General features: G+C 58.8%; 1 protein-coding gene across 2 annotated transcripts in view; it reads right to left on the reverse strand.

Annotated features, from left to right (window-relative positions):
- Positions 1-1,100: 1,100 nt before the first annotated feature.
- Positions 1,101-23,650, reverse strand: part of TEAD4 (TEA domain transcription factor 4) — a 36,659-nt gene continuing 14,109 nt past the window's right edge. The window contains exons 2-11 of one of the 2 annotated variants that reach the window (XM_070453174.1): positions 22,838-22,902; positions 22,379-22,441; positions 18,130-18,258; positions 16,895-16,938; positions 16,437-16,492; positions 14,049-14,170; positions 12,641-12,814; positions 8,648-8,788; positions 7,687-7,839; positions 1,101-6,752 (exon numbers count right to left, since the gene is read on the reverse strand). In XM_070453174.1, the coding sequence (XP_070309275.1) occupies positions 6,639-6,752; positions 7,687-7,839; positions 8,648-8,788; positions 12,641-12,814; positions 14,049-14,170; positions 16,437-16,492; positions 16,895-16,938; positions 18,130-18,258; positions 22,379-22,441; positions 22,838-22,902 (1,061 nt within the window). In that variant the 3' untranslated portion in view covers positions 1,101-6,638. Of the gene's footprint in view, positions 6,753-7,686; positions 7,840-8,647; positions 8,789-12,640; positions 12,815-14,048; positions 14,189-16,436; positions 16,493-16,894; positions 16,939-18,129; positions 18,259-22,378; positions 22,442-22,837; positions 22,903-23,650 lie in introns of both variants that reach the window. The other variant, XM_070453173.1, reaches the window with a different exon arrangement.

Consider the following 23,650-nt stretch of genomic DNA (forward strand, 5'->3'; position numbering starts at 1 on the left):
CTGGAGGAAACAGGTCAGGTTGGGATGGGACCCACACCCTTGAAACCATTGCTACCCTCACTCAGGTCAACCAGTGATGATGTGGCCCTCTGAGAGACGGGCAGGATGTCACCCCAGCCGCACCCATGCCCCTTACCCCTCTTCCCACCTCAGCACCCTCCCAGTGGATCTCACTTCCCGGATCGTCATGTGGCCACTCTTGCTGTCACCGTGGACAGGCCCTCGTTGGCCCCTGCTCTGAGGGAGGCCCTTGGTCACTCTGACTCAGGAGTTGGGAGCAGTTCCTGGAAAGGGCCACTGTGAGCCAAGCCACCACAGCCCAGTCCAGTGACCCCCAATTGACAGACCCTGGGACCTGAACTGCAGACCATTGTCACAGGCCATGTGCAAGTGTCCTTTGGATTTCTTTTTAGCCATTTAAAACCATAAAAACCACACTTAGTGTCACCAAACTCTACAGTTAAGTATGGTTAAAACAGTGTGTTTTATATTATGTGACTTTTACTACAATAAAAAAAAAGTTTTAATAATAAAACATAAAAACCTTTCTTAGCTGCCAGGCTCTACAAAACCAGGCGGTGGACCAGAAACGGCCAAACCGTGTTCTGGGACATCCCCCTGACACATGCGCCACCAGTGACCTGGCTCCCCAGGAGGAAGGGCCCCTGGGAGGGGTGGGGGTGCCACCTGGGTCCCGGGTCCCAGGAGCGGTGCAGCTATAGCCTGCAGTTCTGATTTTGGGGAGCCAGCCAGCCCCATGGGCCTGCTCACTCCTGGGTCAAGACTAACATCACGTTCCCAGAAGCCCAACTTAGGGACAGCATCCCGCCAGGCCCGGTCTGAACCTCTGGCTCTGACCACTCTTCGAATCCAGGGGGTGTTAAGTCCATCTGCTGTTTATTGAGTTCCTAGTGCTATGCATCTAGAACCGCGGTGCGCACAGAGCCCGGGGTCTCGATGGGGAAGGGAAGGGGTTGACTGGCCCAGGTGGCGGCCGAGGCTCGTCCTCCCGGATGGCCCGACCAGCTAGACCTGCTGCCCTGTGCTCCGTCAGCAGGGACTCCTTCGTTTCCATACAAAGAAATCACCGCACAGACGCCTTGGTGTGTGGAGCAGACTTTACTGAGGTTTGGAGACAAAGGGAGTTTACATAGCAAAATACAAAACACTTGAAGTTGAATAGCGGACACCCATGTACCCAGACACCGTTTCCTCCCCCGGGCCTCCCACCTTCCTCAGAGGTCCAGGCCCACCTCACCCGTCCTGTCGCGGGAAGTGAAACAAAAACCCACTTCCGGACAGCATCTTAATTGGAGTGGCTCAGCGCTCCCTTTCCAGAGTTACTTTCTCAATGAAGAACACCTGCTCCCTGTTTCCGACTCCCCGCCTCGCCACCCACCCCTGCAGCCCCCAGAGCAAGGAGGAGAGTCTAAAACGGTGGCCTCCGTGCTGAACCAGTCTCCCCGAGACCTCCTCTCTGCCTTTGTTTTTTTTTTTTTTGGCCATACCGCAGAATATGGGATCAACCAGCATTCGAATCCATGCCTCCTACATTGGAAATCCAGGGTCTTAACCACTGGACCACCAGGGAAGTCCCTTCTCTCTGCCTTTTAAAGGACATCAGAGCAGAGCTTTTCTCTAAAAATGTCTGTGTGTGTGAGTGTGTGTGCATGCTGGCACCTACATGTCCATATGTGTGTGTGTGTGTGTGTGTGTGGTGTAAGTATGTGTGTCTCTATGGTGGATGTTGAGTGTATGTGTGTAGGTACATGATACGTGTGTGTGTGTGTGTGATGAGTATATGAATGTGTGTAGGTGTGTGTCTGTGTAAGTGTGCATACAGTGTGTGTAGGTGTATGCTATGTGTGTGTATGTATGTATATACAGTGTGTGTGTGTGTGTGTAGGTGTGTGGTACATGTGGTATGTTTGTGATGAGTGTATGAATGTGTGAGTGTATAGGTGTGTATGCCTGTGTAAGTGTGTGCATATAATGCGTGAGCATGTGCTGTGTGTGTGTTTATGAATGTGGTATGTTTGTGATGAGTGTATGAATGTGTGAGTGTATAGGTGTGTACATTTGTGTGAGTGTGCATATAATGTGTGAGCGTGTGCTGTATGTGTGTTTATGAATATGTATACTGCATGTGTGTGTGGGTATGAGGTACATATGTGTGTGTGTATATGGTGAGTATATGAATGTGTGTAGGTGTGTGTGTCTATGTGTAAGTGTGTATACAGTGTGTGTAGGCATGTACTGTGTGTGTATGTATAGGTACACAGTGTGAGTATGTGTGTAGGTATGTGGTACATGCAGTATATTTGTGATGGTGTGTATGTCTATGTGTAAGTGTGTGCACGTAATGTGTGTAGGTGTATGCTGTGTGTGTGTGTATGAGTGTGTATACAGTGTGAGTGTGTGTGTAGGAGTGTGGTACATGCATGTGTGCATGTGATAACTACATGAATGAGTGTGTAGGTGTGTGTGTCTGTGTAAGTGTGTATATACTGTGTGTAGTTGTATGTGCTGCATTGTGTGCATGAGTGTGTATACGTGTGTGCCTGTATATGTGCTGTAAGTGTGAATGTGTAAGTGTGTGTGGCCGAAGTGGCAGGGGCAGTCAGGATCAACCTCTTCATGCATCGTGCCCGCCGTGTGCCCCGTGAGCCGGGTGTGGGGCTGCCCTCTCACACGTGTGCTCACCCTCCTCCCCACAGCAGCCCACAGTATTCCTGTTTCGCAGACGAGGTCACAAAGGTTCCCGGAGCTCAGTCAGTCGCCCAGGCCACACAACTGGTGAGAAACCGACTCAGCCCCCAGCAACCTGGCTGGGGTTTCCATCCTCAGAACAACTGCTCCAGATTCACCTTCTTGCTTCCTTTCTTGGCAGACACAACAGTAATGTCAGAAGGGGTCAAACGCGGTGACCCCTGGGATAACCAGGTAAAATGGGCCCCACCCAGCTCCAGCTCTGCCCCTCCTCCGGGCAGGTGTGGCCCAGGTGTGCACAGGTGGCCCTGTCCCTGCAGGGTCGGGAGCTCCCTGTGGTCACCATCCCTGCCAATAAGGGCCGCCCCGGCCCTGGCTTCACTGCCCTTGAGTCCCATGGGTGGGAGGGGAGCAGGTGCCCTGGCCCTATGCCCCTCACCCACCGACTCCAGTCCCCATGCCCCTCAACTCCTGCTGCATGGGGCTCCCCCATTAGGAAGAGCACCCCACTCAATGGAAAGTCCCTGATGACCCTTGGGGCCCTGCCTAATCACAAGGCCCCATGGGTCAGGCACCATCCGGTTTCCATGTCCCCACCTCCTGACTCCCAGTGCCATCAGGAGGGTCCTGTCCCGAAGTGTCCCGCAGACTCCAGGACCCTCACTCACAGCCCCAAAGGCACAGATCACACACCTCCGCATGTTCACCAGGCACCTGCCGTGCCCCAGAGGTGGGGTTTGGATTGTAGAAGGTAACAGAGCAGGACACCTGTCCTGCGGTGGCTCCCTTGCCCCCTGATGCTGAGTCCAAGGGTAAGACAGACTCGGAAATGATGACACTGTTCTGCGGGCCACAGCCACCTTGTATTGTCTCCCAGAAACGAGAGTCAAGTCTTACTCCCTCACTTAAAACCCTCCCAGGACCTCCCATCACATAGAGGAAAATCCAATCGTTTACCAAGCTCGGGGGCCGGGACCTGGACCACATCTGGACCTGCAGCTCTGTCTCTGGGTTCCTGACACGGCCTCCCCGCCGTCCCCACGCACACGTCACCCTCCCCAGGCCCCGGGCGCCCTCTCGTCTCCTGGCGGTCCCCCCTCAGTCTGCCCGTCCTTTACCCGCTCAGCTTGTCTTCCCTCCTCAGTAAGACGTACGCTCCCCAGACACCCCACCGGTCTCAGCCATCTGTGCATCCCTGTGCCTGGCATGAACCGGAAGTTAAATAAACACGTGTCAAGCTGGTGAATACATGCATTCAGATTCCAGAACACTCCAAGCAAGTTAGCCAGCCTCTCTGGACGCCCCTCCGTCATCTTTAAAATGGGGAGAGCACAGCAGCTCCAGGTGAGAATGGAAGAGATGTCTCAGCCCCGATGCCCAGGGACAGGAGACAGGTGCCCTGATGGGTTGTGAGTGGAATGCCTCTGCCCTGCCAGTCACGAGCCAACAGCCCTTCTGCAGGAGAAGTGGCTCCATGCTGGCTCTGCAAGATGAGTGACAGTTCTCCAGGGGCCTGCTGGCCAGGGGACATGAGGTGCCAAGGCTAAAGGCAGAGAGAAGCTAGGAGGGGATGTGTGTGAGATGACGGCGCAGGAGAAGCGGGCTGGGTGGGATCTCCCGATTGTTGGCCCCGCGGGTCGTGGTCTGCGCTGCACCTCCGGGAGTGGCGCCTCGATCTATGTCTCGGTGGCGGAACGGTCTGGACTTTCCAGCTCTAAGTAGGTGACTGTCCATTAGGCTGCTGAGACCAGGTCCTAAAGAGAAGGGAACACTCGCAGCCAGCCCCTGGCCCCAACATATACATGGACTCCCTGGACCCAGGACACAAAACGACGGACCTAGTTTGTGCGTCCGACCCAGGGCCCAAGGCTGCTCACACACAAGCATTAGTCCGAACGTTCAGTCCTGCTGGGGGTGCAGAGGTCATGGGCTCCCTTTATCCTGACAGCTCCGGGAACAAGAATGGGGTGGTGGGAGGGCAGAGGCCATGACAGTGACCAGGGGTGGGCAGGAGAGCCTCCCCAGACCCAAACCACGCAAGGACAGTAGACGATTCTCAGGGACTCAGGGACCCTCGCCTCCCTCCACATCACATCGTCTATAGATGAGAGCCGGGCCCCGACACACAGGAGGGAGACACAACTTGGCCCGGGGTCTAGCAGCTGTCCAGAAGGAAGCTGGAGGGCTGGTCCGCCTGCCCTGTCCAGAGCTGCCAGCAGACTGCCTCTTCAAGCTGTTTATCTAGGCAATGCCTCTCTTTCAGGAAGCAGCCCCTCTCAATTTCCGCCTCTTCCCTGAACCTTCCACGCCCCACCCCTTCCCACCTCTGAATTCCAGTTGCTCTGAGGACCAGCCCACCCCCACTTAAGATCCCAAGCTGACTCCTCAGACTGCAAGGAGTCAGTGCTATTAATAATAATGCATACTCACGGCACACACTTGTGTGCTTGGCACCACGCTAGGCACTCTACATATACGAGGTAGGTACTATTGTTATACCCATTGTACAGATGGGGAAACTGAGGCACAGTGAAATTAGGTAACCTCCCCAAGGCCACACTAGTCCGAAGCTGAGCACCAGGATTCCAATCCTAGCCGCTGACTCCAGAGCCCTGGATACTAACCACACAACACCTCCTCAACACCATCTTATTCACTTCATATCCCCACACATGTCCCTGAGAGATCAACACACAAAACTCCTGCAGATAACTCTTGTTTCCCTTGGGCTCCAGGCTCCTGGAAGTGTGGTTCTCTATTAGGGAAGATGATAGCAAATAGCCACTAGATGGCAGCAAAGAGCCAGTTCCCGGCATCCCAAGGGGTAAGAGGATGGTAACAACTTTTTATCTATTTAGTGCACCTTGCATCAGGCACTATACAGACACGTCCTCCTCACTAAGGCTGCCCCCTTTACAAGCAGGAAAGGACACACACGCTGAGACAGGGCGGGCAGCGGGGAGCCCTAGGACTAAGGCCAGTTGCCAGGAGGAAAAGACCAGGGAAATTCCCTGGCCCAGGGTGGGCTCCACTCCCACCCCACCTCCATCCCCAGGGGGCACAGAACCTTCCGCCCTGGGAGGGGGTGGTCGGCCCAGCTGCTCCAAGGTGGTCACCATCCAGCAGCCTTCCTGGCTGGGAAGCTCTTGCTGTGAGATGGCAAGGCATGCCGACGGCATGGTCTCAGAGACCAGCACAGCGCGGGCCTCGGACCAACGTTCTTGGCCTTCACCACCGAAGAGGACGCCGAGGGCCCCCAGGGGGCCCCTGGGGCCCCAGCACTCCCACCCTCGCTGTCTTGGGCTCTCCTGACCTGAGTCCCCTTGGAACTCACCCGCCGGGCAGCTGGCGTCGCCAGAGACTTCACGTCCACTGGAGCTAAAGAGCTCTGCTTGCCCCTGTCTAACCTCCACACCTGAAACCCTCCCCCGAGCTGGGCCGGCCTCCCCGTCGGCTGTTCACGGGGAGCGGCCGCAGAGGCGGTGGGCGAAGGGGGTAGATGCGTCGTTCCCCGTGGCCGAGGTGCCCGCACAGGACCCACAGGCTGGGACCTGCGCCTGTCCCCAGGCCTCCCAGCGTGGCCGGAGCCGGAGGCAGGGCTCCAGGGCAGCTCGGGGACATGCCATCTTGAGCGTCGGCAGCTGGTGACCGTCCTCGCTGAGTCCACGGAGCCCTGGCTTCACAGCCGCACACGCGGCGGCGTCCGGCCCCTTCTCCCTCGGCCCTCCCGGGGCTCGCGCAGCCAGACGGGGCCTCTGAAGACGCAAGAGCTGGGGTTTATTGGGCTTAGGCAATTGCGGGTTCAGGCAGAGTTTGCTCCTGGGCAGAAGAGTCACCACCTCAACTCTCAGTGCTGCGGGGGGCTGCCCCGTGGGGCCCCTCCCCTCGTCCCTGCACACGTGATGTCACCCCCTCCCAGTCCCTGGTCTCTACTCCTTCACCAGCCGGTAGATGTGGTGCTGAGCCCCGTGCTCGCTGGCCGACACCTCGAAGACGTACGCCACGCACAGCAGGGTCTCCTGGGTGTCTCTGTTGGTGACCACCTGCGGGGGGGGGCGGGGAATGGGCCTCAGGACACAGCGTGCTGTCTGCTCCGCCCACCGCCCACCCCTGCCCCTACGCCTGCACACACCACACACCTTCCCCCCACACCTGCCTTCACACCTGCACACACCACACACCCTCCCACACACCTACCCACATCACACACCTGTCCCCCCACATCTGCACACACACCTGCACACACCACACACCTGTCCCCCCACACCTACACACATCACACACCTGTCCCCCCACACCTACACACATCACACACCTGTCCCCCCACACCTGCACACATCACACACCTGTCCCCCCACATTTGTACACACACCTGCACACACCACACACCTGCCTGTCCCCCCACACCTGCACACACACCTGCACACACCACACACCTGTCCCCCCACATCTGCACACACACCTGTCCCTACACACATACCTGCCTTCATACCAGTTCCCCCCACACACACCTGCCTTCCCACATTGGCACACACACACACACGTTTCCCCACACCTGTCTTCACACCCGCCTTCACACCTGTCCCCCCACACACACCTGCCTTTCCACCTGCTCCCACACACACACCTGTCCCCTCACACGTGCACACATCACCCATCTTCCCCCCACACCTGCCTTCCCACCTTCCCCCCACACCTGCACACACATCTGTCCCCATAAACACACCTGGCTTCCCACATCTGTGCACACATACATCTGTTGCCCCACACCTGTCTTCACACCTGTCCCCCCACACCTGCACACACACACCTGTCCCCCCACACCTGCCTTCCCACCTTCCCCCCACACCTGCACACACATCTGTCCCCATAAACACACCTGCCTTCCCACATCTGTGCACACACACATCTGTTGCCCCACACTTGTCTTCACACCTGTCCCCCCACACCTGCACACACACCCACACACACACACACCTGCAGGATGGTGAAGTTCTCCAGCACACTGTTCATCATGTACTTCTCAGGCAGGTGCTTCAGCTTGTGGATGAAGTTGATCATGTACTCACAGAGCGGGGAGCGGTGGATGCGGTAGGAGTAGTGGCCGTTCTCGTAGCGTGCATACTCGGTCTGCAGGGCCAGGGACAGCGCGACTTAGAAGGCTGCTGCCCACCTCCAGCCCGACAGCTCCCTGAGGAAGGTCCACGACCCACTAGGGCTTAAGTGGGAAGGTGGGGCTGAGCCCTGGGGTCCCTGGAGACAGACCCCCCACCTCCCTTGGGGACCCAGACACCCACGGGGTATCTGAGGGAGGAACTTAAAGACGCGAAGGCGGGGACAGAGTGACAGCTCAGTTCTGGCCTTACACAAGGGCAGGGTTACAGGGACCTTGTGGCCACGGATCCGTCACGTATGTGCATCCACACATCTGTGCACACTCAGGCACACAGCTGAGCGTGTGGGCTGCATCAGAGTCAGCTTCAGGGGGCTAATGCTCCGTCCACTCTAGTAGGCAAGAGGGGGCTAGCAAAGGGATTACAGTTGCATGTGGATCACAATTATCTCAAACTAAAACTTCACTGGAAATAACTTGAAGAGCTTTTCAGAGATTGCATCTTGCCCAGACAACACCGCAGGTGGGAGAGGTCTGGGCTTAAGCACTGTGGGGGACTTGGTGCCAGGGTGTTGGCCCCCCAAGACCTGCTGTACAGCAGGTGAGAACCAGCAGGATGGGGGGGGGGGGTGGGCTGGCCTCTCACCCCCCCGGCTCGTGTTGGGCGTGAGGTAGGTTGTCAGTGATAAGGACGAGGTGAGGGTGAGACTTCCTTAATTCAGGCAAATCTGGGGAAAGAGGTGAGAAGCCCAAGCTGGGGACGGAGGGGGGTGTGTGTGTGTGTGTACGTGAGGGGCCAGACCCCAGGTGGGCAGCGTGGCCTACCTCCACTTTCTCCACCACCTGCTTGCCGAAGGAGCACACCTTGGTGGAGCAGGTGATGATCATGTTCTCGGGGCTCTCGTACTGGCTGGACACCCCGTAGAAGGAGGTGCCCTCGTCCTCCATGTTGGTGTTGAGGTCTGCCTGGAGAAAGACAAGGGCAAGGGCGGGGTGGTGACTCAGAGGGGCCCTTTTGGGGGCCACGGCCCAGGTCCCAGGGCCAGGACACCATCGAGGTGGGGGACGCTCAGAGAGAACATGGATGTAGGACCTCAGAAAGCGTCCCTGTCCGTTCACACACAGGCCTGGGGTAAAGTCAGCCTGTGCGACAGAAGCAGTGGCAAGAGCCTGGCCCCTACTGCCCACCAGGTACCCTCCGCCCAGCAGGCGGGACCTCACATTGGCCTTCAGCGCAACGAGACCCTGCCGGTGCCTTTCAGCAATGGCTCTGGGGGGCCAGCCCCTCGCCATCTCTGTGACCCCGTGAGTCCAGCCACCCTAGACTTTTGCATCTCAGTTCTGCCTCCAGACCAGCCCCCTTCTGCTCGGCCCCTCCTCTAAACTGCTCTGAGAGGTCTGGCACCCTCGTGCAGAACCCCTTTAAAACGCGACCACCACCGGGTTGGCAGGGCCTGGCCTTACCCCTTCCGGATGGTGAAGACCCCGGAGGCAGGAACCAAGCTCTCCCAGGGCCCAGCCAGGCACAGGGTGTGTGCCTTCACGTGTGTGTGGCACGTGGCTGTCTGAGCCTGCCCCCACACGGTGGCTCTGGGCGAGGAGCGGCTCTTGTAGTCACAAGGAGGGCACCTACGCTTCCTGCACCTCCAAGTCCTCAGAACCGCAGCCCCACCCCAGCCCAAAGACGCTCCCGGGTCCTCTGGCATCGCCTCCCACTCGCCTGGCCTTTCAGTCACCCATGCATCCTGCCTGGCCCAGAACAGCCAGGGTGGAAGGGAAGAGGCTGCGACATAGTCTCTGCCCTCAAGGAGTGTGTGTGTGTGTGACTTGGGGGGTCGGGGGGAGCAGCGAGAACAGGTGAGCTGACAGTTGAGAGAGAGAGAAGGAGATGGAGCAGAGATGCAATTCCATAAGGACTTCCCTGGCGGTCCAGGGGTTAGGACTCTGTGCTTCCACTGCAGAGGGCCGGGGTTTGACCCCTGGTCGGGGAACTAAGATCCAGCATGCAAAAAGGGAAGTCCCACAAGCGAAGGTCCAGAGTCTGCCCCAGAATCTACCCCTGGGGACCCCAGCTGACAACAGCCACACAGCATCCTCTGTGACGTCCTAACTACGATCCCACCCCCTCAACAGCCCCACCACAGGGTTTCCTGCCCACCGTGTGCCCCCACTCTGAGCCCCCCGCCCACACAAGCTTGGCATCTCCACCCTCCCAGCCTGAGAGCAGAGCTGCCCCCCTGTTACCCTCAGAGGCGCCCCACCCCCCCACCCCAGCGCCCACTCGCTCCCCTCCCCCACCCTATTCATAGCCATGGTGCGGTGGGCAGCTCGCAGGCTGTGCCCGGAACAGGTGTGGGGGATCGGATGGCTGACAGATGAGCCGAGACAGCCGGGCGAGGGGGCCGGGGGCTCAGATTCATTGTCACGCACTGGTATGTGCCCGGGAGACAGGGCCCTGCCACGGAGGAGGGGCTGGGGCCCTGTCCTCCCTGCCAGCTCGGCCCGGCCTTTTCAATCCAGAGTTAATGGCCATCAGTGTCCAGGAGGCCCCTCTCCCTCCGCCAACGGACAGAGGAGGACTCTGCTGATCTCACAGGTCCTGGGGGAGGAGGGCGGGGCGCTGGCCTCTCAGCCCCCCCATCTCACATGCACGGGGCCCAGCCTGACCCCCCGAACCCCTCCTGTGCCGATGCCCTTGCCAGCTGCAACCGATGAGCCCTGGCAGACGCGAGCCGACCACTCACTCCCTACCCTCCACCAGTGAGGGCAGTAACTCGGCAGGAGGGGCCGGGAGGCCGAGCTGGGGACATCAGAGTCCCCCCTCCTCCCACTCCAAGTCCCCTCTGACCCACCCCGCTGCCTGCGTGCCCAGGGCCTGGGGCCGGATGAGAAAACCACCAGGCAGGAAAAAGGAGGCTGGGGGCGGGGAGGGGGCTCACCAAGTCCTTGGCCAGCCGTGTCCCTGCCTAAATGTGTGGCCCATCCCCCTCCAGCTCCAGGCCAGGGCGCAGTAGAGGGTTCCGGATGGCTGTGGTCTGGGGCTGCCCGGGAGGACCCTGAGTCCCATGGTTAGCAAGCAGGAGAACTGCCTTCCCCACATCACAGGTCTGACCTTCCCTGGCGCCTCTGCCTTCCCCACACAGGAGGAGAAGGACCAGATGGCGGCTGAGGTGTCCCGGCCACCGACATGCCCCCCCACTCCCCGCCTCCCCAGTCCGCTGCCCCGTCCCCAGCTCCGATTTCACCCACCCTCACCCTGCCCAAGCCTCTGGCCATCAGGGCTCAGGCTGGGGACAGGAGGCAGGCACACAACCCCCTTCACCGTCAGCTGACCGCACATGGTAGGGTCCTCAGACATACAGCCTCTCACACACCCTCAAGAACCAAGAGCTGACTCTGCAGGTGGAGAAACAGGGCCCAGAGGAGCCGAGACTCCCAGGAAGGCAACTCCCCAGCCAGGCTCTCCGCTGCCCACCTGGCTCTCCTCACACACTGGAGGGCTCACTGGTAGGCCGCCCCCAGTCCTGTGTGGTGACCGCCGCAGGGCGCTGAGCACGCAAGCTCCTGTTGGGTCCATGGAGCACAGGCTTGTGTGTGCAGCCCGCGGACGGGGCACTGAGGCCAGAGTGGAACTTGCCCGTTCACGGTTCCTGGCACCTCTGCCCCCACCCCCTCTTCTTTCATCATCCCTGCCCCCAGCCCCCCCAGGGTCAGAAGGAAGGAGAGGACCAGGGCCATGGGCCAGACTGGGGAAGGATACTCTGGCTCCTCCCCACCTCCTGCCAGCGCTGATCTCCAGGCAGGATGGAGATCATCCCGACCATCTCCTGGAAGTGAAGTCTGGGCTCCAGAAAACGACTCTGAATGCACATCGAAGTTTGCTCTCTTCCTGCCCCCGCTTGGGGGCTGGGGTCCCTGCTTAGGCAATCCAGAGCCTTCTCCACCAGGACAGGGGGAGCACCAGGGCCCTGCAGGAGGCAGCAGGCACCCGGCAAAGCAGGAAACGTAGGGCGGTGGTTACAAGCACACTCCCAGAGCTGGGTCTGAGCTCTGGGCTGCCACTACGAACTGAGTGGCCCTGGCAGGTCATTTCAGCTCTCTGTGCCCGTTTCCCCTCTAGGGACCACGGCTGTCAACCGTACCTCCCTTCAGGACGGTGGCAAGGATGCACGCTCAGTCGCTCAGTTGTGTCCGGCTCTTTGTGACCCCATGGACTGTAGCCGGCCAGGCTCCTCCGTCCGTGGGATTTTCTAGGCAAGGATACTGGAGTGGGTTGCCATTTCCTCCTCCAGGGGGTCTTCCCGACCCAGGGACTGAACCCGCATCTCTTACATCTCCTGCGTTGGCAGGTGGGTTCATTACCACTAGTGTCACCTGGGAAGCCCGGTAAAGAAGAAACATGCTAACAGAAGTAACACGATGAGGGTGACCTTCTCCCGACAGCCCTGACCTTCCCCAGCATGCCCATCACAAGAAGGATTGCAGGAGCCGGGCTCGCTGGGCCTGGGCGTCTCAGAGCCAGGCCCTTGCTGACTCCATGCCTCAGTCTCCCCATCTATGAAATGGGGATCTAGGGTGGTTCTCATCTGGAGGGTGGCTAGAAGAACACAGAATATGATCTCCAACTGGAAGAAGGCAGGTGCTGGTGAGAAGGGCCCCCACGCTGCTATCTCCCCTGACCCGGGCAGGGTTCCCGTCAGTGCCTCCTGCCAGCCAGGCCTCCCTGGTCAGGCTTCACCCTCGGGGCAATTGAGCCAAGAGCCGAGTGATGGTCATCGACGAGCTGGGGCAGGAAGGACAAGGCCACAAGGGACTTACCCAGAACTTCACGAGGAAAAAGGCGTTGGAGGGTCCGCGTTCAAAGAGCTCCTTGAGGCCGCCCTTCTTCTCGGGGAACTTGTCGTAGATCTGGTGGATGTCCACGGCTTCGAGGTAGGGGTCGCTGTAGCTGGGGCTCGACTGGCCAATGTGCACAAATAGGTGCTTGTTGTACTGTGGGCACAGGAGTGCTGGTCTGAGGGACCGCGGGGCGGACGGATCAGCCCCGGAGCGCTGAGCCCAGCCAGGGGCCCAGGGCAGGGATGCCACGGCCTCAGTTTCCCCTCTGGGAACACGGAGCAGGAAGAAGGGCTGAGCGCAAAGCAGAGTAAACAGGCATCCCGCGCCTGGGGCGGGCGTCTCCCCACAGGTGCTCGGCACGTGTTGGTCGCTATTTGCACTATTCTGAGTCGTGACTCGGTCACTGAACATCCTTAGGCGGGTCATTTCTGTCTTTGGACCCCCTCAATCTGACGTGTGATGGAAGACCACTGAACCAGAAAAGGGGTGCTTCCTCCGCTTGGACTGATGGTGGGGGCGTGGGAATCCCTTGCTGCAACCCAAGAAAATCCACTTCTTTCACAATACATGCTGGGCTTCCAAGGAAGGGTTTGTCTGACTAGTGAGTTCCTCACCTGAAAAATAAGCTTCTAAATGTCAAACTGGGAGTGGGAGGGTGTAGGAGGGAGGCTCAGGAGGGGAGAGGATACACGTATACGTATGGGCTGATCCACGCGGTTGTATGGCAGAAACCAACACAACAGGGTAAAGCAATTATCCTCCAACTTAAAATAAACTAAGAAAAAATAAAGACCTTGGGAAATCTTAGCAGTTAAAGAAAAAAAAAGCATTAAACTGAAATGATCAGTGAAGTTTCCCCTGCTCTGGCCTCCTGTCCACAGCCAGGTGCTACTCTGAACTCCGCAGGTGACGCTGGTCACCCAGGATGGAGACACAGAAGGGGACAAGGTGGAAGTGGGCTGATGCTCCTGCTGGTGACCCCGAGGATGTGGGGCAGACAGGCGGCTCCTTGGAGCCACAGGGGACAGCGCAGTGCAGCCTGGGGTGGGGCTGGAACCAGTGTCTTCAGAGGGACAGGTGACTAGGCGGGAGGAAGGAGGACGTGAAGGGACTGGAGGCTAGGATGGGGCACAGAGACCAGGGGAGGGCTTAGGGGAGGGAGAGACACAAGGTCCAGTGAGAAAGAAGCCAGGGGGAGGACGGGTGAACCAGGAGAGGATGAGAAGGAACAGGGAGCCTAAATTTAGTCCCAAGGTAGAGCGGGGCAGAGGGCAGGGAGAGAAAGCCAGAGCAGGTAAAATAGGAGCTGGAGGAGGCTGGGGAGCAGCACCCTCCAGGAAGGAGGACGGGGCAGGAGAAAATCCAGCTGGCAAAGTCCAGAACCTACCGTATCAGGGTCCTGCTGCCGCTCCAGGAAGGCAGAGAACTCCAACATCCAGAGCTTGGAGCTGGCCACGCTGCGGCCCTGCCATGGGGGCGCGGGGGGCGCAGAGGGCGACGGGGCAGGTCCTGCCGGAGATTCAAACCCTGCACACGGTGGACGGCACATGGGAGCCGGCCTACACGGCCTCCCCACACCAGCCTCCCCCAGACCCCCAGACCCATCGGAACCTGGCTGGGGGACCTGTTGTGTGCCTCCCAGCAGGTGTGGGGGTGGGGGCCAAGAACTGGCCAGTGGTCCAGGGGCAGCCCTGGCAGGGAGCTCAGCCCTGGCAGCTCAGTCCCCTCCGGGTACAGGACAGCTCTCCGGGGAGACGATGCTGGGCAGGGACAGGTTGGGGGGTGGGGGGGCAAGCGGATGGGAGTGGTTGGGGGCAGGGGTTGAGGGGAAAGCCTGCTGGACCCAGGGCTTCCAGGGCAGGCACTGCTTGGTTCTTGCTCCAGAGGGGCTTCAGGTCCCTTCAGGGAGATAACTGGACAAATGACTACAATGACACGAGTCTCTGCCCAGGCCCTGGAAAAGCATCTGGCCCAGAAGTGAATGCAGGTTTGTGATTAAGTGAAGCAATGAACATGATGAAAACAGACTGAGCGCTGCAGGGGGGCTCCTGGTCCACCTTGAAGGTGGTCAGAAAGGCTTCCCGCAGGTGATGCTTAAAGAGGTTATGCAACGGGGGTGGGAGGGAGGCCCAGGTGGCAGGGGATATATGTATACTTATGGTTGATTCACACTGTTGTAAAGCAGAAACTAACACATCGTAAAGCAATTATCCTCCAATTAAAAATAAACTTAATAATAAAAAAAAATAAAAAGAAGTGATGCGGCAGGAGCAGGAGGCAGCAGCAGAGACAGGGGAATGGGCTCCAGGCAGAGGGCATGGGGCTGTTGGATGCTCAGTGGGCTGGGAGGCTCCGTCCAGCAGGTTTGTGTGGGGGCCGGAAACAAGGCTGGAGAGTTGGGGCCTGGCTGCTGGGTGAGGAGTTCAGATATCAGCCTGAGCTCAGGAGGGTGACAGAGGATTCTAGGCAAGGCTAAGGAGCGATTGGCTGAGCATTTCTGCACATCTTGTTCCGTGTGGAGGAAGGACTGGGCAGGGGCGAGGCTGGCCAGGGACGCGGGCCACGTGGGCTCTTCTCGAGGGGGGACAAGAAGAGGGCAGTGAAGAGGAGGGGACACAGGAGGGACATGGAGGGAGCAAGACTGCAGGACTCGATGACAGACAGGACGAGGGGGCAGCCGAGGCAGGAAGGTCAGGAGCCCGGGGAGGGGACAGAGACGGGGTGGCAGAGGAGCGGGCGGAGGACCACGCTGGACACACCAGCTCACACACTGGACACCTGAGCTGGATCCCTCGTTCACTTGTCCAAGGGTAGCTTCCCGAGTCCTGCCTGGTGAGGGCACACTAGACGTGGCCCAGCACATGGAGGACAGACACAGACACCAGCCCAGGATGGTGCCCGGGTGCACAGAGAGTGACAATCACCGGGGAGCCTCTAATGGAGTCTAAGCCGGAAGCAGCGCGGTAAGAAAGACGCTTTAAAAAGATGATGGGTGAGTTATGGGATGGAAGAGCAAGGATGTGGCTGCAGATGGGGAAGCTGGTCAAGAGGCTACGGCAGTGACCCAGGCAGGAACGAGGAGGGCCCGAGAGAAGCTGATGGGCAGAAAGGGGAAAACACAGATTAGGGAGGTGGGGGTGGCCCCAAGCGGCCGTCAAGAACCTAGGAGGGTGGCAGGGCTCCTCTCAGAGCAGAAAAAGCCAGGCCAGCATGCAGGCAGGAGCCAATCCCAAACCAGGAAAGGTGGCCATGGGCAAGGATCCCGTCTTGCCCTGCAGAGGGGCAGGTGGAGGGACCCTCCTGAGAAAGACGCAGGGACAAAACTGGTCACGTGAGCAACCAGAGTGCCGCCCAGTCTGCCCCATCTCAGGAGTCTTCCCTCTGCTGACCAGGGGCTCCAGGCTGGAACGCCAGGCTCTGTGGGAACTCCGTCTTGAAGGAGAGGGTTACAGTGTCCCAGAGGGAGGTCAGCCCAAGAGCCAGGCTGGATGGGATGTATGTGCAGGTGGAGCAGCTGCCCGGGGCACCCACCGTGCCCCTTGAACCATGCGCATGCTGCCAGCCCTGAGTCTCTCTGGGGAGGATGGGCAGCCCCAGGCACACAGGGGTCTTGGCTCTGGAGAGGATCGGGGTGCAGCCAGGAGACGGGGTACACAGTCTGAGCACGCACCAGGATGGCGTCTAAAGGTGCATGAGCGCCCAGCTGTCAGGACCTGGGACCGGGACAGGAGCAGCAGGGTGTGACACGGGAGGGAGTCAGACCCTGCCCACCCACCTGGCAGAGGCAGTGACGGCTGGACAGTGTAGGTTTGCTGGGAGAAAGGTTTCACACTGCGGGAGATGAGAGAGGACACGTGAGCCCAGGGCAGACACGGAGCCTTGGTCAGGCCCCTGGGCTGTCTCTGATGCAGCCTGTGGGGTCGGGGACTCTGGCCTCCTGCTCCCTCAGGATTCTGACTGGCCCACGGAAGCAGCATGTCTGTTGGGCAAACCCATCACTCCCTCCCTCCCACCCAGGCCAGCCTCCTCCCCTCGGGGTCCTGAGCTCAGGCCCTGACCCACCCAGGACAGACTGGGGCTTCAGCAAATGCCACCCAGGTGCCCCATCCATAAGCACAGGGCCACCCGGAAAGGCTGACTCCACCCTGTGACCCACCCACCCCGCGGCCGGGGTCAACAGAATGGTTCACCGGCTCAAGTGCAGCCCAGGGTGTAATCGGAAGCCATACTCACTCGTGGGACGTTCCGGCTTGGCCCGGCAGAGCTCCTTGCCAAAACTGAGGAGGTAAAAGCACAGGGTCAGCAGAGCCCCGTGGACATGGCCAGCGTTGTGGAGTCAGACATGGCAGGGGCCTCAGAGCTGGAAGGGAGGCTGGAGCCTGGGCCTGGGGGCTGGGGAGGGTGTTAACACCCCTGCCTCCATCCAGACAGTATGGCCTCCCAGAGAATGCATCCAGGAAGCCCAGTCCCTGGAGCATCCCTCAGTGAGGGGCTCCCAGGAGCAGCCCCCAAACTTGCAGACACGGCTCCTCCCATCTCCTCCCTCAGAGACAAGTCCTCTGTGACGGTGCCAAGCATGGCCCCCAACAGTCCTGGAGCCAGGCATCCTGCTTAGATCTGAGCACCCCAAAGTCACATGGGCACACCTCAAGTCCCGTCGTCCTATCTACTCAATGCCCTGCTGGACTAGAGGCCTCTGGACACTGAAAAACGGCTAGACAAGAGGCTCACCAGACTGCCCCTTGTTCTCGGGCCTGGGGTGGTGCATTAGTCCCGACAGCCAGGAAAAAGCCTGTACGGACACACCCTGGGAAGGAGGGGCCTCTCTGGACTGTTCTTAGAGCGGCCGAGAGACCCATTCTCAGGCCAAGAAGTTCACATTCAAGAGTTTGTTCTTGGACGTCAGCCTCCACCTGGAAGGAACACCTGAGGGGGAGCGGGGGTGAGGCCAAGTGGGGGCAGGGTTACTGGGGACCGGCCAGTGCTGCCCCAAAGCCTGGGGCCTCAGCCGCCTCTTCTGCATGTGTGCGTGTCAAGCTGCTTCAGTGGTGTCCACCCTTTATTATGAACTGTAGCCCGCCAGGTTCTTCTGTCCATGGGATTCTCCAGGCAAGAATACTGGAGTGGGCTGCCATGCCCTTCTCCAGGGGATCTTCCCCCACCAGGGATCAAACCCAGGTCTCTCATGTCTCCTGCTTTGGCAGGTGGGTTCTTTACCACTAGCACCATCAGGAAACCAGGCCAACTCTGAAGAGCCCCCAGGCCGCCCATCTGATGGCGTAGCTTTGCCCTGCCAGGGCCCCCAGAGGGCAGTTCCAACGCCTGCACGGCCCTCGGTCCTTGGTCCCTCCTTCCCTGAGAAGACTCAGGTGAGGACTCTGGTGTGGCCAGCACTGTGTCTCCTCAGAAGGGGGAGGAGGGAGAAGGACAGGGCGGCCCGGCCTCCGGCTGCAGGCAGCTCCACTTACCCCTGAGACCGCTGGGTAGCCTGGGCCCCGGGTGAGGGTCATTTTACTGTGGAAGGCTGCGGCGGAGATGATCTGGGCGGACGACATGGCAGCCATGCTCTGCAGGGCCTTGTCCTTAGCTGCCTGATCCTGGGGAGACATTGGGGGGGAGGCCTCAGTGCGAGCACCGTCCAGACCAGCAGAGGACCCGGGACCAAGCTCCCACTCCTGCAGGGCTGTGAACCTTCCCTGTGACTCTGAGTAAGTCACTGGGTGGCTCTGATCCCTTTCCTCATCTGTCAATGGGGACCCTTGTCCTGCCTGTCGCACTAGCGTTAAAGGAGACTTTGACCCACTCGCAGGCACATAGCCAGAGAAAAACATGATCCGCAAGGATCCAAGCACCCCAGTGTTCATTGCAGCACTGTTTACAATAGCCAAGATGTGAAAGCAACCTAAATGTCCATCAACAGAGGAATGGATAAAGAGGATGTGGTACATATATGCAATGGAATACTACTCAGCCATTAAGAATGAAATAATGCCATTTGTAACAACAAGGGATGGACCTAGAGAGTATCATACTGAGTGAAGGCAGACAGAGGAGAAATATTGTATGACATCCCTTATGTGTGGAATCTAAAAAGAAATGATACAAGTGAACCTACTTACAAAACAGAAACAGACTCACAGAAAACAAACTTACGGTTGCCAGGGGGAAGAGATAGTGAGGGAGTTTGGGATGGACAGGTACACACTGCTGTATTCAAAATGGATAACCAACAAGGATCTACTGTATAACACAGGGAACTCTGCTCAATGTTATGTGCCAGCCTGGATGGGAGGGGGGTTTGGGAGAGAATGGATACACACATGTGTAAGGCTGAGTCCCTTCCCTGTCCACCTAAAACTACTAGAACATTGTTAATCAGTTACACCCCGAGGCAAAATAAAAAGTTTAAAGTTCGAAAAAAAATAAAGAGACTTGGAAGGTCACCTGCCAGACCACCACTCTCCTGTCTCCTAAGGGAGACCTGCAAACAGAGACCACCCAGGCCTCACTCACCTCCACAGCAAGGGTTTCTGGGGCCCCACCTGGCTCATGGGAGAGGATGCAGGAATATGCTCAGAAGAGGTCATCTCCAGTCACATGGACAGTGACAAGGGCCAGTCTCCCGTGGTCCCCGTCTCAGACCTGGCCTATGGGTGTCAACTATACCACGGGCACCCATGGCTCCTGCATCTTTAATGTCTCAGAATGTGGCTGTCTGTCCTCTCTAGTCCAAAGACCCCCCCTAAAAAATGGGCTCACCCAGCACAGGCTCTGAATGAATCTGCAGTATCATCTGCTTATAAAAAATCCTTGTTAATACCTGTCTAAGCCAATGGTCCCATCCTGAGCTCCCCAACCCTGAAGGGCCTCTAAAGCAATAAGACAACATCTTGTATTTCAAAAAGTCCATATGGATCAGAAATAAGACCATACATACAGACAGTGGGCTGGTGCAGGCAGCACTACGGGCCAAAACTTTGGGTTATGTCAACTTGGGAGCTGTGATTAGAAATCCCATATCTTTAAGATGGATTATTTTTAAATGGGAAAAATACGTGGGCCCTTTATTTAATCACCAACTTGATGACCCAAATCTGTCCTGAGCAATAAGCAAGTGGATTGCTAAGGGAGGGCCTTGCAGCTCACAGCTGGGTTTGCTGTGACTTCAGTCGCCTGGTGGGCGGCATTACAGCAAAGGTCCGAGTGGTGAGCCTGGCATCCTGTGGGACACGGCGTGGGGCCAGGCGGCCTTTCAGGGACCCTTACGGTCACGGGGCACCAGACAGCCCCCGGAAAGTAAAGAACGCTGTCTCACTTTGGCTCTGAACATCACAGGACCCCTGTGAGGCTGGCAGGACTTGTCACACCCCCATTCTAAGATAAACAGAGGCTCAGAGAATTTAGGGGACCTGGGTGTTGACAGGGGTCATAGGATGGTCTGCCCTGTGAAGTGGGTCCAGGACAGGACATCCGTGACCTCTGACCTCTGCAGGCCCAGGGGCTGAGCAGACCAAGGAGGGGGAAGGTCAGGACCTGAGGGCACCCCATCTTCAGCACAGAGGGTGCAAGGGGCCACACTGAGCGGTGGGCACCCCAGCCCACAGTCCTTTGGGGGCCAAACTTGGGCCCTGCTCTGACACGGTCTCTGCTAAACAAAGCATTAGGCTGCCTCTCTGCAAGGACTCTGGGGATCTCAGGAGCGTCACCTAGACTTGCTCCCTCCAGGACACAGATGGGGCGGCACCCCAGGAAGCCCACAGACCCCTGTTAACAATGGCAGTGGGAGGCTGGATGGCTCCAACCCTGTGTCAATGACTTGTACTTCTTTCTGATAGCCGGCCTAACTGAACAGCCAGGGACCAGCAAGTGGGACAGGAATCGGGGGGAGTGGGGGGGTGACATCAGTGACCTGGTACTGAATTTTGAGGTTGGAGGGGACCTCAGACAGCACTTTGATTAACCCTGTCATTTATAGGCAAGGAAGCTGGCTGGAGCTAGAGGTGGATGACCCAGCCAAGCGCCCACGGGCAGAGCCAGGCCAGTGACCCAAAGATCTCCACCTGACCTTGCTGCCCACGTGGGAGCTTAACTGCACTGGGCCCCAGACCCCTTGGAGAATATGGTAAAATCCTCAGACCCAATTCTCCCCTAAGTGCACATGCAGGAAAATGTGCATATTTACTTAAAGGACCCGTGGCTCCCTTGAAGCCTGTCTGGCCGTCCACTGAGGATATTCCTGGCCCCTCATCAGAGCCTATGGACGGGGACAGGTTCAGTCCCTCCAGCACACGTGGGCCGTACAACTGGGCCCCTTGGGAATCAACAGCTCCCCTCGACGGCTCTAAACAGAAGCCTGGACACTCCAGTCTCCACCAGGTCCCCTGCTGGGCCCCAGGGAGTCACAAGCCGGCCAGAGAGCAGAGTGGGGAGCAAGTGGGCGCCTGGGCTGAGGGTGTCCGGGTACATGTGCCAGCCTCAGAGGGAGGGACCAGCAGCTGCGGCCAGCCAGCTGTCCTGGGGGCAAAGGGGCGAGGGCTGGGCTGCAGCTGTGGGGGGCAGGGACAGCTGGGCTGATGCAGGAGGAATGGAGTTGGGCGGGCAGCGGGGGCAGCCTCCTGCGGCCTCCCACCCACGCCTTCCAGGCTCCAGGGTCAGGGTCATGGGCTGCAGGCCCAGAGGGGTCCTCTGTGGTCCTCTAGCCCAGGGGCTTTGAAACTGGGTTCTCAGATGCTTTCGGGTTCAAGAGTCGTGGGGCCTGAGAGGGACATAGAGGAGGGGTCCCTAGACCGCTCCTCGCCAACTTAACTTTGACCACAGCAGCTCCTCTGACATCGTATCAGTGATAATTCAGTTAGGAAGAAAAACAAAAAGGCTTCCACTGCTTTAAAAAATGTACATGGGGAGTTCCCTGGTCGTCCAGTGGTTGGGACTCTGCGCTTTCACTCTCGAGGGCCCAGGTTCCAATTGCTGGTCAGGGAGCTAAGATCCTACAAGCCGCACAGTATCGTCAAAAAATTTAAATTAAAAAAAAATTTTTTTTAATGTCCTTGGATTTACTGGTCTGGTCTAAGGCCCAAATGCTGGCTCCTCCATGGGATCCAGAAGGGCTGAGTCCCATGGGGAGGGAGCTCTCACCAGGGCTGGCCCCCTCAAGCACAGTCACTTGTCCAGGCCTGCAAGGTAGGGCTGATCCAGGAAGGGGCAGGAACCTCCAGTCCCAGAGAGCGGGGTGGAAAGAATTCCACCAGCCCCTCCTCCAGCATGGAACCCCACCCTCACCACCAGCAGTACCTCCCAGGCCAGGCCACCCTCAGGGGTCCTCAAGGAAAGGGGTCTGGAGGTCAATCCTGTTGCCCTAACCATGGATTCGGGGCGTGCACTGTCCCTCTGAGCTGGGGCGGGGCGGGGTGCAGAATGCACAGCAGGAGACTGGACTGTGCCTCCCAGGATGCTGAACCTGGCCGTTCACACACACACACACACACACACACACACACACACACACGGCTGCCAGTCAGTGATCAGTGTCCTCTGCTAGATGGGGGAGACAGGTTACAGGCTGAACCCCACTTTCCCCAGCACCTTGAAGCCCACTGGCTCCGCAGGCAGCCCCGAAACCCACGGGAAGACTTTTCCTCCTGGGAAAAGAGCCCAAAGTCCCAGAGGCCAGCCTTCCCAAGCCCTGGGCCCTTGCTCCCGCCACCATCCCTGTCTTACCTTTAGCTTGGCCTGGATCTCACGGGCTTTTCGCCGAGCCAGCACCTGGATATGGCTGGATACCTGAGTCAGGAAAAGGGACTCCTGTTCCTGCCTTCTCCCCGAAGGCCGCTCCCCATGGGGCTCCCCCTGGCCCTCCACCCACCACAGCCCTCCATCCACATCACAGACTGAATGAATGAATGAATGAATGAATGAAAGATCCATCACTGACGGGCCCTCGGTTCCGCCCTCCCAGCTAAACAGAAGTGGGGTCCTCCTGCTGGCCAGGAGAAGCAGGGAAGTTGTCTCTCTCCTCCCATCCACGGTGGCGGGGACCCCAGGAAACCGACCGCAGGGGACATACCCAGTGGAGGACCCCTCCCGAGCTGGCCCCCAGAGCCCACACCTGGTCCCGCAGAGGGCCAGACCCACCCTGGGAGCCACCGTTGGTGCCAGACCACCCACCCCAGGGCCCACCTGCTTCCTGGTGCGGGTCTTTCCTGTCCGGAGCTTGATGTAGCGGGCGATCAGCTCATTCCGACCTGCAGAGACACAGCAGCCTCTCAGTGGGAGGGCCCGAGGGACCCCAGCCCTCACCTCTACACACCTGCCCAGCACTCGGGGTGATGATTCTGCAGACCCCTGCCCCCCCCCCACCCTCCTTGGATCCCAGGGGTCTCCCAGCAGCAGGAGGAGGGAGCCAAGGCCTCGCTGGGGGCTGGTAACCTGAGGACAAGGTGACAGGGCCGTGGGGCTCCGGCTGGAGGGCACACAGCTTGGAACCCTTCTGCCAGAACCTCTCCCCACTGCAGCCTGGCAGTCACCTCTGCTCACGCCTCCCCCGGAGCCTCCCTGCCTTGGCCCTGGCTCCGGACAGCTCCCTCGGTCCCCACCACCTCCACGAAAGAGCAGGACCGGACAGGGAGTCTGTCCTGTCTGTGAGCAGCAGAGGGCACGTGGGAAGCAAGGAGTGTCTCTGGAGGGGAACCTGCAGCCCTGATCCAGACACAGCTCCACGGCTCCCGCTAGAACGTCACCAGGTCACACGAGTGCTCACTGCCGGCCCAGCCTCCTAGAGGAGATGCTGAAAGACCCCACGTCCTCCCTGGTCATAAATGAGATCAGGACGAGGGCTCCCTGCCTTCCAGGAGCTCAACCCTTGTGTGGCCACATGACAGCCCAGTGCCTGCAGCCAACAGGGGCCACGCTGCGTGCTCAGAGGACAAGGCACCAGATCAGGCTGGGTGGCCAGGTGAGCCTTGAGCTGCACTGACCACTGGTAGGATTAGA

Source organism: Odocoileus virginianus, chromosome 23, assembly GCF_023699985.2.
Source record: "Odocoileus virginianus isolate 20LAN1187 ecotype Illinois chromosome 23, Ovbor_1.2, whole genome shotgun sequence".
Classification (NCBI taxonomy): Eukaryota; Metazoa; Chordata; class Mammalia; order Artiodactyla; family Cervidae; genus Odocoileus; species Odocoileus virginianus.